This window comes from Dendrobates tinctorius, unplaced genomic scaffold, assembly GCF_039654945.1.
Source record: "Dendrobates tinctorius isolate UK_male_01 unplaced genomic scaffold, ASM3965494v1 ptg000013l, whole genome shotgun sequence".
In the NCBI taxonomy this organism is placed as follows: Eukaryota; Metazoa; Chordata; class Amphibia; order Anura; family Dendrobatidae; genus Dendrobates; species Dendrobates tinctorius.
In genome coordinates, this window is record NW_027361681.1 from 17,805,054 (window position 1) to 17,820,389 (window position 15,336).

General features: G+C 41.5%; 1 protein-coding gene across 4 annotated transcripts in view; it reads right to left on the reverse strand.

The window, feature by feature from the left end:
* Nucleotides 1–15,336, reverse strand: part of RXRA (retinoid X receptor alpha) — a 276,687-nt gene that overhangs the window by 169,833 nt on the left and 91,518 nt on the right. For 3 of the 4 annotated variants that reach the window (XM_073559470.1, XM_073559471.1, XM_073559474.1), the window contains exon 2: nt 1,310–1,351. The exons of the other annotated variant lie outside the window; for it this stretch is intronic. In XM_073559470.1, coding sequence (XP_073415571.1) covers nt 1,310–1,351 — 42 coding nt within the window. The remainder of the gene's footprint in view (nt 1–1,309; nt 1,352–15,336) is intronic. 4 annotated transcript variants of the gene reach the window in all.

Genomic DNA, 15,336 nt, shown 5'->3' on the forward strand with positions numbered 1-15,336 from the left:
TAGAGGGCAGTATTATAGTAGTTATATTCTTGTACATAGGAGCAGTATTATAGTAGTTATATTCTTGTACATAGGAGCAGTATTATAGTAGTTATATTACTGTGCATATTGCAGTATTACTATAGTTATATTCTTTTATATAAAGGACAAGGCATGTTAAGAGAATATGTGACTGATACTTGGAGTAAGGAATTTAGGAAAATCAGTTTTATAAACGGTTTTCGGTAGTTGATATATAAACAATTCTTTTTCCATTCTTGCCAGTATTGATAGGAGTTGTAATTATTCTTTAATTATTGAAGCTTTTTTATGCATTTGTCTTCAGCAAAATAACATTCCCAGTCGGCTGCACATTGCTTTGTCATATGTTGCAGACATTTTTGGCAGTTGCTAAGCTAAAAACGGCTGCCACCTTAGCTTCGTCATCGAAAACAGTCTGGTCACCAAGCAACCGTCCAATTTTAGAAAGTTGGCAAAAATGTGAAGACATCAAACAGCAAACACAGGTGCAAAAATGTGCCGGATCATCTTGCTCATTCCCCCTCCTTCCCCATCGCCATGGGGAATTCTGGGAAAAGAAACATGCAAATAAGCCGAGGTTTTTAATCTCTCTCCAAGTTCCATTTGCTGTAGTAATCAGTTTGTAAAACACAGCAGGATGAAACAGGCCGCGGCCAGGGAAGATGTCCCGATAGTGGCTCTGACCTTTCATATTTAATGCATTAAACATCTATGCTTTGCCGTTTGATGTTTTGCTCGCCGTAGTTTCCAACACGTGCTCCCATCATGGGGTAGTTGTGACTGCTTCACCCCCTCAGGTCCTCGCTTACAAATATGTGGTTGAGCAACATTCTCTATGCTTTAGCTAAGGGACAAGCACTCCAGGCGGGCTGGCCGAGGTGTCGTCCGCGGCCCTTCTCCGCATCCGGAGCCCTGCTGTCTTTTCTGCACCAGTTATGGCTAAAATCCCACAGGGCAAATATAAAGGAAAAAAAAAAATAAGTGGAGAAACAAACTGTAGGCGAATGAGAAAATCGGAGAAAAGCAGACACAGACTGGGCAGACGGAGATGTGAGAAGAGGGTGTTAATCAGCGGAAAAGCAGAGACGGCCAGTAATGGAAAAAAACTAGAGAAAAATAAAGGAAAACACTCATATGGTGCGGGCAAAAACATGACAAAACAAGATGAAAACAATCACTTAACACCAGTCACATATACATGTATGCAAACACGGGGTGCGTCCTGCGTGCAGCTTGGCCTCATAGAAATATACAAAACATACAGAACATAGAAAACACACATGCCTACCGTTGTACGATACAATGGTAGGATAGTCACAGAACTTTCCCTCTAAAAGAAAAGACAAAAAAAAGACAAAAATCATCAGTAAAAGTGCAAGCATTACAGCTGCAGTTCTTAACAGTTGGGGCATGTGCACACAAGAATAACAGGGATGGAAAATCCGCCGCGGATTACAGTAGGAGCAACGTGGGTGGGTTTATTATTTGCTTTTTAGGACTTCTGAATCTCATGCACACGCTGCACAGAATATCCACAGGGCAAAAATTAGCCGATGCTGCAGAAATTAAACCTACCACCAGTTTATGCTGCAAAACGATGCAAAGTGGGCAATGTTCGGAGTATCGGCAGCAGCCTGTGGCACCGGTCTAAACGGGACATTTCTACTACGGAATTTCTGCAGAATAAAGACTGCAGCCAATCCACAGCAGGAAACAAAAAACACCAAATTGTTTACATTTTGCAGGGTAAATCCAGTGGATTGGCAGCAGATTTCAGCATAAATTGTCCTAGTGTATATATGGCAAATCTGCAGCGTTGGATTTCATAAACTCACATCCATGATGCTCGTAGTGTACTATGCCGTGGATTAGCTGCGCAGAACTGCTGTTCAGGACGCTGGAAAGCTAGGTGACATTCATTGCAGCAATTATCACTCAGCTTTCCCAGACACAGATATATTAAAATGGAAAGAAACTGCAAATTATCAATAATCTGTGACGGCAAAAGACGAAACACCTTTGCACCATAATTGTGTATTGCTTGATCACTTGCCATATAGATGCAGTAAACCTCTAGTCCTTAGGGGTTGATACCTTTTGATGGCCAACTCAAAACATGGTGTTTGTTACCATCGATTCAGATAGCTATTATAAGGGTATCAACTACTGAGGACTCTCAAATTTTAAGATTTGAGGTATTGCGCACTTTTGTTACATTTAAGGTATAAATAGGACACATTTTCTGAATTTTACTAAAATATATAGCATTTTATTTCAATAAAAGGGTTAAAGCGATGGTGGGTTGGTGGGGGTAGGGGCTTGTCAGTCTCCCTGTGACGACAGCCAGCACGCCCCAGTGTAACATTTTCCAGATGTGGTAGACAGAAGCAGACTTGTTCCGTGCACACTGGAAGCTGAGATTGCCCGGAGATAATTGGGAATTCCTGAACAGAGGCCAAAGTCTGCTTATAGACCCTTGGAAGACATAGGACACGTTGCTGCTAGGGAAACCGCAGGGCGGAACCGGAGCACTAAAGAAAAGGATCCTGTAAGGATCTTGTTTGTGGGCAGAAGACCCGGTCGTACGAAAACTAATAAAACAAGTATTATTAAACACCCGAGAAATCAAAATCGGTATCTTATCAAGGCTACAAAATTAACTGCGGCCAACCTTTCTTCTCTGTTGTCTACTCCATCCACAAACACTGGATTCTGCACTTGCACTTCAGAAACACAAAGTTCTCTCTCTCTGTCAATAATATAGGCACAGAAAGTACTGTCTTCTTGTCTCTTCCTGTAAATCAGGGGTGGGGAACCTCCGGCCCCAGGGCCATTTACGGCCCTCGATGACCTTTTATCCGGCCCCAAGGCAGATTCTCGGGGACCACAGTGCTTTGGCAGGGAGTTGCATTTTGATTGCCACCAGCTCATTCATTTCTTTCTGCTCTGTGAGCACACACAGGCAGTGTCCACTACTGAACACTAAAGGGCATGCAATGAAAGATTACGTCCTGAAACCAGTGCCAGAGTCAGGATCTACTTTGTGGGCGGAGTTTGGGCGGCCCCCGAAGGGTGGTATAAATATTCAAATGGCCCTTGGAAGAAAAAAAGATTCCCCACCCCTGCTGTATATAATGCAGGTATAGATAGTACTGCCTACCTCTGTGTCCCTGTCAACAATATAGGCTCAGAAAGTACTGCCTCCCTGTCCTCTCCTGTAAATAACGCTGATACGGACAGTACTGCCTGAATACCCCTATCAATAATGTAGGCGCATAAAGTACTGTCTCTCTGCCTCTCCCTGTAAATAATGTAGGTACATATAGCACTGCCTACCTCTGTCTCCTTGTCAGTAATGGAGACACAGATAGTACTGCCTCTCTGTCAATCATGTAGGTACAAGTAGCACTGTCTCCATGTCTCTCACAATAAATTATATAGGTACAGATAGTACTGCCTTAATGTAGGCACAGAAAGTACTGGATCCCTGTCTCTTCCTGTAAATAATGCCTGTACAGATAGTACTGCCTGTCTCTCCATATCAATAATATAGGCACAGAAAGTACTAGATCACTGTCTCTTCCTGTAAATAATGCCAGTACAGATAGTACTGCCTGTCTCTCCATATCAATAATATAGGCACAGAAAGTACTAGATCACTGTCTCTTCCTGTAAATAATGCCAGTACAGATAGTACTGACTGTCTCCATATCAATAGTATAAGCACAGAAAGTACTGCATCCCTGTCTCCTCCTGTAAATAATGCCAATAGAGAAAGTACTGCCTGTCTCTCCCTATCAATACTCTAGGCACAGAAAGTACTGCATCCTTGTCTCTTCCTGTAAATTATATAGATATAGATAGCACTTCCTCCCGGTCTCTCCCTATCAAAAACGTAGGTGCAGAAAGTACTCGTCTCTTTATGTAAATAATGCCGATACAGATAGTACTGCCTGTCTCTCCCTATTAATAGTGTAGGCACAGAAAGCACTGCATCCCTGTCTCTTTCTGTAAATGATATAGGCACAGATAGTACTTCTTCCCTGTCTCTCACTGTAAATCAGGTAGGTACAAGTATCCCTATCTCCATGTTTCTCACAGTAAATTATATAGGTACAGATACTACTTCCTTTCCATATCTTCCTACAAATGAAGCAGGCACAGACAATAATTCCTCTCCATCTTTCCTGTAAATTAGGCACAGTTAGCACTACCTTTTTTCTCCCTGTTAAATATGATGACACAGATATGTACTGTCTCCACATCTTTCTATACTTAATAAAGGTATAGCTAGTACTAGCTCCCTGTCATTTCTACTACATAACGCAGATACAGAAAATGCTATATTTCCTCCTATAGCTAGACTGTACTGCCACACTGTAAAATAGGCACAAATGGTACTGCCTCTCCATCTCCCTATAAGTTAATTGTGAAGGTACAGATAGCACTGCTTTGCTCTCTCCCTACAAATGCTGCTGGTCCAGATAAGAACTGCCTCCTTGCCGCTTAATGTAAATTATCTAGGTACAGACAGTACGGCCTCCTTGTCTCCTCCAATTATATACGGTAGGTACATATAATAAAGGCCCACACGAGATCAGAAAGCTTTCCATGCGAAGTAAACAATTTACGGAACAATGCAAAAAAAAGGAAAGTTAGTTATGATTGATTTTAGAAAGTCTGGAAATTTCATTCCGTGTTCCTAAACCTGTAACCCTCAACAAAAACTGGTTCCACCTGTTCATGTCATTAGCCACGGTCTAATCATGGGTCATTATAAAGGCAGCAGACACATAAGCAGCATTACCCTTAGTTATACAAGACTCAGACATAACTCAGTACTATGAATATGAATTATTTATTACATCCAGAAAAAACCAAACAAGCAATGATACAAGGGAAGTGGCCTCGAGGGTGTGAAGATTATCCACAGGTACAGAAGTCTTCAGTGACATCACAGTTACTTGCTCTGGAATAGCACATCCGACAAGGACTCAATGTGCCCTGTGAGACTCACGCTTCCTCAGCCTGCACCCTAAGGCTTCTTTTACACTTGCCGTGATTTTTGCTGCCCGTTTTTGCGGGTCGTATTGCCGTAATTTTCACGGTCTTCCGCAAAAACGGGCAGCAAAAATCTTCTCGGATCGCCGTTTTTCTGGTTTGGAATACTTTTGAAAAGTAGAAAAAAAAAAAGGAAATCTCTATATATAAAACTGAATGTATGTATGTGTGTATCACCAACCAATCACTAAGCATCTTTCATTTCACCAGAGCTGTTTAAAAGAAGCTGATCTGTGATTGGTTGCTATGAACAAGTTTTCCCTCTCCAGAAAACACCTCAGGAGACACTGACATGGTGGGAGAAATCTAGCATCCCCGGAAACATAAACTCCCAGCCATTGTCTGCCCCCCAAAAGGTAGCAGAGAGCACATGACAGAAATGAATCACCCCTTCCGTGCCCATATACACATCACACAGCCTCCATCCTATAGGCACAGCTTCCCTCTTAAAGGGATCATTGGTATGGAAGTCAGAGCAAATCCATCCAGCGCTCTGATACTGACCCCAGGCCTCTCTTAAAGGGATCATTGGTATGGAAGTCAGGGCAAATCCACTGTTCGCTTTGGTACTGACCCCAGGCCTCTCTTAAAGGGATCTCCGGTATGGAAGTTAGGGTAAATCCCTCAGCGCTTTGATTCTCACCCCAGGTTTCTATTAAAGGGATCATTGGTATGGAAGTCAAGGCAAATCCACTCAGTGCTCTGGTTCTGACCCCAGGCTGAGGGGATGATGTGGGATATTTGTGGTAGTAGTCCGGTGGATCTGGCTGACGGGATGATGTGGGATATTAGTAGTCCGATGGCTCTGGCTGATGGGACGAAGTGGGATATTAGGGGTAGTAGTCCAGTAGCTCTGGATGACGGGATGATGTGGGATATTAGGGGTAGTAGTTCGGTAGCTCTGGCTGACGGGATGATGTGGGATATTATAGTGAATGTGGCTATGCGGAGGGGGCAGGGCTATACACTCAGCTCTATATATATATATATATATATATATATATATATATATATATATATATATAAAAATAATCATTATACAGTTAGGTCCATATATATTTGGACAGAGACATTTTTCTAATTTTGGCTCTAGACATTACCACAATGAATTTTAAACAAAACAATTCAGATGCAGCTGAAGTTCAGACTTTCAGCTTTCATTTGAGGGTATCCACATTAAAATTGGATGAAGGGTTTAGGAGTTTCAGCTCCTTAACATGTGCCACCCTGTTTTTAAAGGGACCAAAAGTAATTGAACAGACTAAATCATTGTAAATAAAATGTTCATTTTCATAGTTACTGTGCCCGGGCAGCGCCGGGCTCTTCAGCTAGTTGTAATTAAAATTGAAAAAAAAAAAAACAGCATTCCGCAAATATGGTCTTCATGGTGTACCACAAAATCAACAACACTGGGCAAGCTTCCGTTGTTTTTACGGCCCCATTGATTTTCAATGGGGGCCGTATCCGTAAGCCATGAAAAATATCGAGCAGGCTCGATATTTTTTCACGGCAGTAAATACGGCCCTCACGGGGCTCCGCTGAATTTTTGCGGCCCGTTTTTACTGCCCCATAGAAATGGGGCCGCAAAAAAACGGCAAGTGTAAAAGAAGCCTAACACTGGGAAAAGCTGATGATGACTAATCCTGTTTAACACCATTTGAAATACTTCTGAGCTGCTGGGTTTGTATACAATAACATCGATCTGTACATGTATACACCCACTTAATGGGGTAGGAAAAAAAAGTATTGCGGGGAAAAAATATAATTTTAAAAGATTTTTGGGAAATTTGTTTCAAATATAAAACACAGAAAGTGAGCATCCTTCTATCCCAAAAATTTGCATCATTTTGACCAACAGAGGGGCAGGGCTTCTGCAGCTACAAAGAGCAGAATGAGGGTGTTTCTGGTCACGCAAGCTTCATACGAGCCAGGTTAGCAGTGGTAGGGTAGACCCACTAACTGCACCTGGGAACACAAGAGAGGAGCATGGGATTGTGATACAGGACAGGATGTGGATTTACCTCCCGAAATATATCTGCCTCCATGCTACCTGTACACGCATTTTGTTATGTTTCAGACTGTCCAGCACTTTAGGTTCAGGAGATCCTTTAATTACTGATTCAACACCTCAAAATCACTATTTCCAGTATAAGGTCTCATTCAGACGTCAAAGATTTTTCTCCTGCACAAAAAAAAGAGTACAAGTGTCATCAGTGGTTTTCATCAGTGTTTGGTCCATGTCAGTTTAACCATCAGTTTCATCAGTGATCTTCACGTTTCGATAAATGACAAAGCGTCTCCAATCCACTGCAATGTTAATCACAGACAGTACACCGACGTCATACATGTGATGTCAGTGATTTTCAAGGACCCACAGACTTGATCAATAATTACAGATCACTTGGTCCACCAAATAACACGGACATGTAAAGCGCCCCATAGACTACAATGGGCATGTTTTATCCATGAAATACACAGATAGAAAATGTACGTCGTCTTCAAGACATTTGAACGTGGCCTTAAACTTCACCATGTGGTTATAAACTTTTGCAGCCAATGTAAATCTTGTCATGACAACCCCCACCCCGATCATTTTCTACATCTCTTGGTTTAATGCATCAGAATTTGCTTCCAGCCGTGAAATAAACATATAATTATCTTGTTCCACCCATGGCGGGCTCCCTACAGTGAGGGTCATACTCCCGGTAAAGAGAAGTCATCTGCGTTGAATGACAGATGCTTTGTTTGGATAAATGCATTTTGTTTTACACTTGAATTTACTACTTTACGCATTAAAAAAAGCTATCAATCAGTGAGTTCTGCACTAATACGTCCCTGTCTGTGAATAGAGCCGTGGTGCAGCACAGTCCCCCGTGGCACAGACACAAATCATGTTGAATCATTTAATAGGTGAAAAGCAATTAAGGTTGTGAAATAAACAGTTATTATGAGCTGTGGTAAGGTGAGTTCCTGCACACTGCAACATTAACCCCTTCACACTAGGATGGAAGTATGCACATACATGCATAAACATATATTGTTTAACAAGCGTTGTGCTGTCTACTCTGATATCTGCACCATGTCCCATAGTGTGCATCAACAGTTCTGCTCTCTATTTCTATATTCCACAACTAGAGGACTATAAATATAATAGCACATGAAAGCAGGGGCTGCAAATCTATAAAGAAAAGAACAGCACAGATAAAAAAAAATCCTATCAGGCAATGGAATGAGAATCCCTAGACTTCTGCTGCAGATCTGCACACAATCTACAAGTAGCATTCACTGTCTTTTCTTGCACGGAAACTGCCTCAAATTCATTCACAAAAAAAACTGCTACTTGGGTGTAGGGTGGATATTACATATATTTAGACATCCTTAAAAAAAAAAAACACACACACACACAATCAGCCGTTAAATAAGTATTTAACACGTCACCAAATTTCTAAGTAAATATATTTCTAAAGGTGCTGCTGGCATGAAATTCTCACCAGAGGTCAGTAACAACTCATCCAATCCACACAGGAAAGGAATCAAACCATAGATCTCCATAAATCAGGTTATGTGTAATAATGAGAAATGACACAGGGAAAATGTATTGAACACGCTTACTGAAATGTATTTAATACTTCATACAAAACCCTTTGTTGGCGATGAAGCTTCAAGACACCTACTGTATGGAGAAACTAGTCGCATTCATTGCTCAGGTGTGATTTTGGCCCACTCTTCCACACAAACACTCTTCACAGCTTGAAGGTCCCTTAGGCTTTCTGTGAACGCTGAGCTTTATTTAGTTCCTTCCATACATTTTCTCTTGTATTCAGGTATCTTGGTTGTGTGTTTAGTATCATTGTCTTACTGAATTGTCCACGCTCATTTCATCATCATCAACCTGATGGCAGCAGATTTTTTTTATCAAGAATGTATCGGTATATTCATCCTTCAATTGTATGACGTTTGCCAGTGCCATATGCTGAAAAACAGCCCCACACCATGATGTTCCCACCTCCAAACGTCACCAGACTATATATTCTCCCAGTATTTCACAGGCTTGTCTAAATGCGGTTGAACAAACTTTAAATGCGCCTAACCATGCTTTTTATTCAGCAAAGGTGTCTTGTGTGGTGGGCGTGCATACAGGTCATGGAGGTTGAGTGCATTACTTATAGTTTTCTTTGAAACAATTGTACCTGCTGATTCAAGTTGCTTCTATAGCTCTCCACAGGGGGTCCTTGGCTCTTGTACAACTCTTCTGATAATTCTTTTCACTACTCTACCTGAAATTTTGCGGGGATCACCTGGTCATTGCCGATTTATGGTGAAATTATGTTCTTTCCACTTCTGGATTATCACCACTACAGAGCTCACTGTTACTTCCAGTAGTTTAGAAATTCTTCTGTAACAAATGCCATCAGTATGTTTAAAACAATAAGGTTGCAAAGGTCTTGAGATAGCCCATTGGTTTTACCCATCAAGAGATATTTCTTGTGTGGCACCAACCAGCTGATATTATTTTTCACTAAGTGGCAGGATTGCTTTCTAATTACTGATAGATTGAAATCTATAACTGTCTATGACTTTTTGCACCTCTCTTGAATACTTTTTCCCTGTATCATTTCTCATTATTTCACATAACTTAATTTATAGATGTCTAATTGGTGACATGTTCAATACTTATTTCACCAGCTATATACACTGCTCTAAAAAAGAGAACACTAAAATACCACATCCTAGACATCACTGAATTAAATATTCCTGTTGCAAATCTTTATTCATTACATAGTGGAATGCATTGAGAACAATAAAACATAAAAATGATCACTGTAAATCAAAATTAATATCCCACGGAGGTAAGGGATTTGGAATGATACTCAAAATCAAAGTGTAAAATGAAATTACAGGCTTTTCCAACTTCAGTGGAAATGCCTCAAGACAAGGAAATGATGCTCAGTAGTGTGTGTGTGATCTCCATGTGACTGTATGACCTCCCTACAAAGCCTGGGCATGGTCCTGATGAGGTCTTGAGGGATCTCCTCCCAGACCTGGATTAAAGCATCAGTCAACTCCTGGACAGTCAGTGGTGTAATGTGGTGTTGGTCGGTGAAATGATACACGATGTCCCAAATGTGCTCCATTGGATTCATGTCTGGAGAACGGACAGGCCAGTCCATAGCATCAATGCCTTCATCATGAAGGAACTGCTGACACACTTCACCTGTATATGGTCTCACAATAGGTTTGAGGATCTCATCCCGGTACCTAATAACAGTCAAGGTACCTCTGGCTAGTACATGGAGGACTGTGCGGCCCTCCAAAGAAATGCCTCCTCACACCATTACTGACCCACTGCCAAAAAGGATGAGAACAGAGAATTGGTCAGTGGTCACCACCTTCAGAACAACTCCTTTAGGCCCCTTTCACACATCAGTTTTTTTCCATCTGTCGCAATCCGTCGAATTTTGATAAAACGAATCGAGCGTCTGATGCCGCTGGATCCGTTTTTTTTCCTTATTGACTTGTATTAGCGACGGATTGCCGCACGTTTCATTCGTCGTTCAATGGATCCGTCAGAAATTCTTTGCCCATCGGACAGAGACAACGGACATAGGAACTTTTTTTGTCGAAAAATCCGGCAATGGATTCCGTTTTTTTTAACTGCGCATGCTCCGACATGTGTGCGTGTATGGTTTGTGTGCGTGTGCGGTGGGGGGGGGTCTGCATGGGTATGCGGGGCTATGCGGGCTTATCTCCGATGACACACTGCTGGAGGGATATCTCCGGTCAGTGTGTCATCGGAGGCCTATAGAGCGGTCACATCTGCTGATGTGACAGCTCAATAGGGGAGATCGTCGTGGAACAATCGTTATTAATGGGAATACGTCGGACAGGTAGTATATTATTAGTTTGGGTTTTTTTACTTTTTTTTGCAGGTGACTGATAGCTTCGACTGGATAGGCGTAAAATAAAAATTTTGAAAAAATGTGTCGTGTTTTATTTCATTAAAATACTTTATTCTTATGTGTGTGGGTTTTTTAACCCTTTATTAATATAAGATTAATAATGGATAGGTGTCTTATTGACGCCTCTCCATTATTAACCGGGCTTAATATCACTTTACAGTACCAAGGTGACATTAAACCCTTATTACCCTATATGCCACCGCTACACAGCAGTGGGAAGAGAGGGGCTAAGTGCCAGAATTGGTGCATCTTAGAGATGCGCCATTTCTGGGACGGCTGTGGGCTGGTGTTGGTATCCAGGGGGGCCAATCTGAGGACTGTTTTTTCCAGCAGGACAATGTGCCATGCCACACAGGTAGGTCAATCAGTAAGTGGATGTAGGACCACCACATCAAATCCCTGTCATGGCCAGCCCATTCTCCAGACCTGAACCCCATTGAAAACCTCTGGAATGTAATCAAGAGGAAGATGGATAGTCACAGCCATCAAACAAAGAAGAACTGCTTACATTTTTGCACCAGGGGTGGCATAAGGTCACCCAAAAGCTGTGTGAAAGACTGGTGGAAAGCATGCCAAGACGCATGAAAACTGTGATTAAAAATCATGGTTATTCCACGAAATATTGATTTCTGAACTCTTCCTGAGTTAAAACATCAGTATTGGTGTTTCTAAATGATTATGAACTTGTTTTCTTAGCATTATTTGAGGTCTGCAAGCACTGCAATTTTTGTTATTTTGACCATTTCTCATTTTCTGAAAATAAATACAAAATTTAGTGCTTGGAAATTCGAAGACATGTTGTCAGTAGTTTATAGAATAAAAGAGCAATTTACATTTTACTCAAAATATACCTATAAAGAGAAAAATAAGACAAACTGAAAATTTTGCACACAGGTGCTGTGCAGAAAAAAATATAGGAGATCTTATATAAACAAAATGTGTTACCTATATACAGGGTAAATGTATGATTAGTGGGGGTCTAACAGCTGGGATCGTAATAAAGATTAATAAAGTTAATCTCTATTAATAAATCTTAATAGATTATTAAAATTTTAATGGACCACTAATGAGTATGTGTGACCACTGCGCCGGTCACTGTTTATAATATTGGTGTTCTCACATGCCCAACACTTGGATCTTTGCAGCCATGGTTCTCGGAATAGATGGAGGTTTCGGCAACCAGTAAGTGATAAATGGCATTTCTGGGGATTCAAAGGATCAATGGGCCACCATGCATAACAATGTATGTGACATGAGCCTGGTTATCAAATAAATGTCCACCTGTTTTGCAGATGTTAGGCCTCTTTCACACTTCAGTTTTTTGGGTCAGTTAAAATCCGCCAAAAAGGCAGAAAAGCGGATACGTTTGTAACTGATGTGAACGGTTGTGACGGATCCGCAGAATTAAGAACTTTAAAGGAACCGCGAGAGAGAGAGATTTTTTCGTCCGCCAGAAAGGATTTCAGGGTTAATTTTCTCTCTTTCTCCGGGCATGCGCAATTGAAAATGCGGATCCAAAAACAAAAAAAACGTTGCATGGTCCGTCCAGGCATGCCGGCGGACGAAAAAAATTCGGCGGATCCTCAAAAAAAGGATCCAACGGATGGCCATCCAGTAATGCAACTCAATGGGGAAAAAAACAGATCCGCAAAAAAAATGGCGGATCCGTTTTTTTCAAAACCTGGCGGATTTTGACTGATGGTCAAAAACGGAAGTGTGAAAGAGGCCTTACTAGCAAAAACTGCAACTTTACAACCAACTGCAGGAATCCACAGTATAATGCATGCTGACCTAGGTAGGGAGGCAATGGAGCCACTGTGTGTCTCTAGTATCGATAGAACCAATGCTGGATTATTCGATATTCTGGGCTAGCAAACCATTACAGAAAACTAGAATAACACTTACGGTACTTTCAGGGTATAGAAAAAGGACATGCTATATTACCATGTCATCTAGTAATATATTGAAATTTATCTATATTAAGTTTTATATTTAATCCTGATGGTTAATATGAAAAAAATTCCTAATTGTCCCCTAGGTATTAGATCGCCTTCACATGTCTCCAGTACATGAGGCACCCATTTTCTTCACAGATGCCACACATACCCCTCGATCTTCATATGTCTGTGTTTTCACATAGACCGTGTGTCCGTATGAACCACTCGGAGACTTGTCCATTTTTTTCCAGCAGCACGACAGATAAGTCTCTGTGAAAAACACGTACAGCACACGGCTGGCATCTGAGTGTCGTCCATGTGCTGTACGTGTTTAACATTGCAAAGTATAGGAGAAGCTTTGTCATTTCATTCTTTCTTTATCCATATTGGAAAAACATGGATAGCACACTGAACCAAAATACTGTTAACACAGATACTTTTTTTTTTCGGTACCGGTTGTATACGGATGTGTGAAGGGGGTCTTAGCAAACTTTCTGGCTTTCTAGATTAAAGGAAGCCTGGGCATTGCAATCATCCTGAAAAGTTAGTGGCGCTTTAACACAGTAAAGGGTTAATTACTCACAAAATTAAATCCTGCAAACGAGCCTGCGCCCCCAAACGTCACTCAACTCTCGCCGCTGCGGTTAAAAATTCATTAAGGACAGCAGATTAGTATTATGTCTCTGTCTTAATTAAAGAGGGCCGTGGAACAGCATTTTACACAGTCATGTCATTTCCTAAATGACACGGCTTCATTACAAAAGGAACTACAACCGCGCAACATGACACACTCTCCTTTCTCTCCCTGCGATGACAGCTGGGCCGCAAGCGTTAATTTTTAATTCCCACGCATGAAATATTCAGTCTCCCCAGTACTGTGGATAATATTTCCGGAGGTAAGTGGCCGTCAACGTTCCTCGTTTGGAAAAAGGATTCGGTTGCTGATTGTTCAGAAATAAAGCTCCGCAGTCTGATCCTCCATATGGTTGTACAATTTCAGGGTCATGTTCTGAAGAGGGAGGACGGACGGGCACCAATGTGGGACCATGGAAATTTTCCCTCCAGAGATGTTCTTAATGGATAATCACATATTTGCAAAATTCCATTAAAAATGTAGGAAAAAATTATGATAAAATTACATCGTAAGGAGATCATAGCGCCAACGCCATAAAGAGGTTTACTGCACCCATGAATAGAACTGTCAAGGACCTTTTTATGGCACTGGCAGCTGCTGTCTCTTTACTATGTGCTTTTCTCATAGGGGCTGCACATCTCACTGTATAAATACGTATAGCTTGCACACTCACAATGGCAGCCACATATAAATGGAAGTTTAACGAGCACCAGTCACCCTGCCACTTTGACTATCTATGGGTCTCTATGGAAAGGCTAGAGGAGATAGAGGCAAACACACTTTGCTGAAAGCCATCCCAAAATAACAGGTTCCTCCATAGAACTTTAGGAGCACCAACTGCCATCTATCATTAATGCGAAGATCTGTTTTCACGGAAGACACATTTTGTCTGTGAATAGAGAATTGTGAGAATCAAAGAAGTGGATTACTCGAATAAGATACAATGCTCAGAAAAATAAAGGGAGCACTAAAATGAAACATCCGAGATATCACTGAATGAAATATTCCAGTTGCAAATCTTTATTCATTACATAGTGGAATAGTGTTGAGAACAACAAAACATAAAAATGATCAATGTAAACCAAAATTAATACCCCATGGAGGTCTGGATTTGGAATGATACTCAAAATCAAAGTGGAAAATCAAATTACAAGCTGATCCAACTTCAGTGGAAATGCCTCAAGACAAGGAATTGATGCTCAGTAGTGTGTGTGGCATCCACGTGCCTGTATGCCCTCCCTACAAAACCTGGGCATGGTCCTGATGAGGCGGCAGATGTTCTCCTGAGGGATCTCCTACCAAATCTGGATTAAAGAATCAGTCAACTCCTGGAACAGTCAGTGGTGGATGGAATGAGTCATGATGTCCCAAATGTGCTCGATTGGATTCAGGTCTGGAGAACGGGCAGGCCATTCCATAGCATCAATGCCTTCACCAGTCAGGAACTGCTGAAACATTTCAGCCACGAGGCCTAGCATTGTCTTTCATCAGAAGGAATGACTGGCCCAGTGTGCCTGCATATAGTCTCACAATGGGTCTGAGTATCTAATCCCAATACCTAATGGCAGTCAGGGTACCTCTGGCTAGCACATGGAGGGTTGTGCAGGCCTCCAAAGAAAAGCCTTCCCACACGATTATTGACCCACTGCCAAACCGGTTCTGCTGGAGGATGTTGCAGGCAGCAGAACGTTCTCCACGCATATCCAAACTCTGTCACATGTGC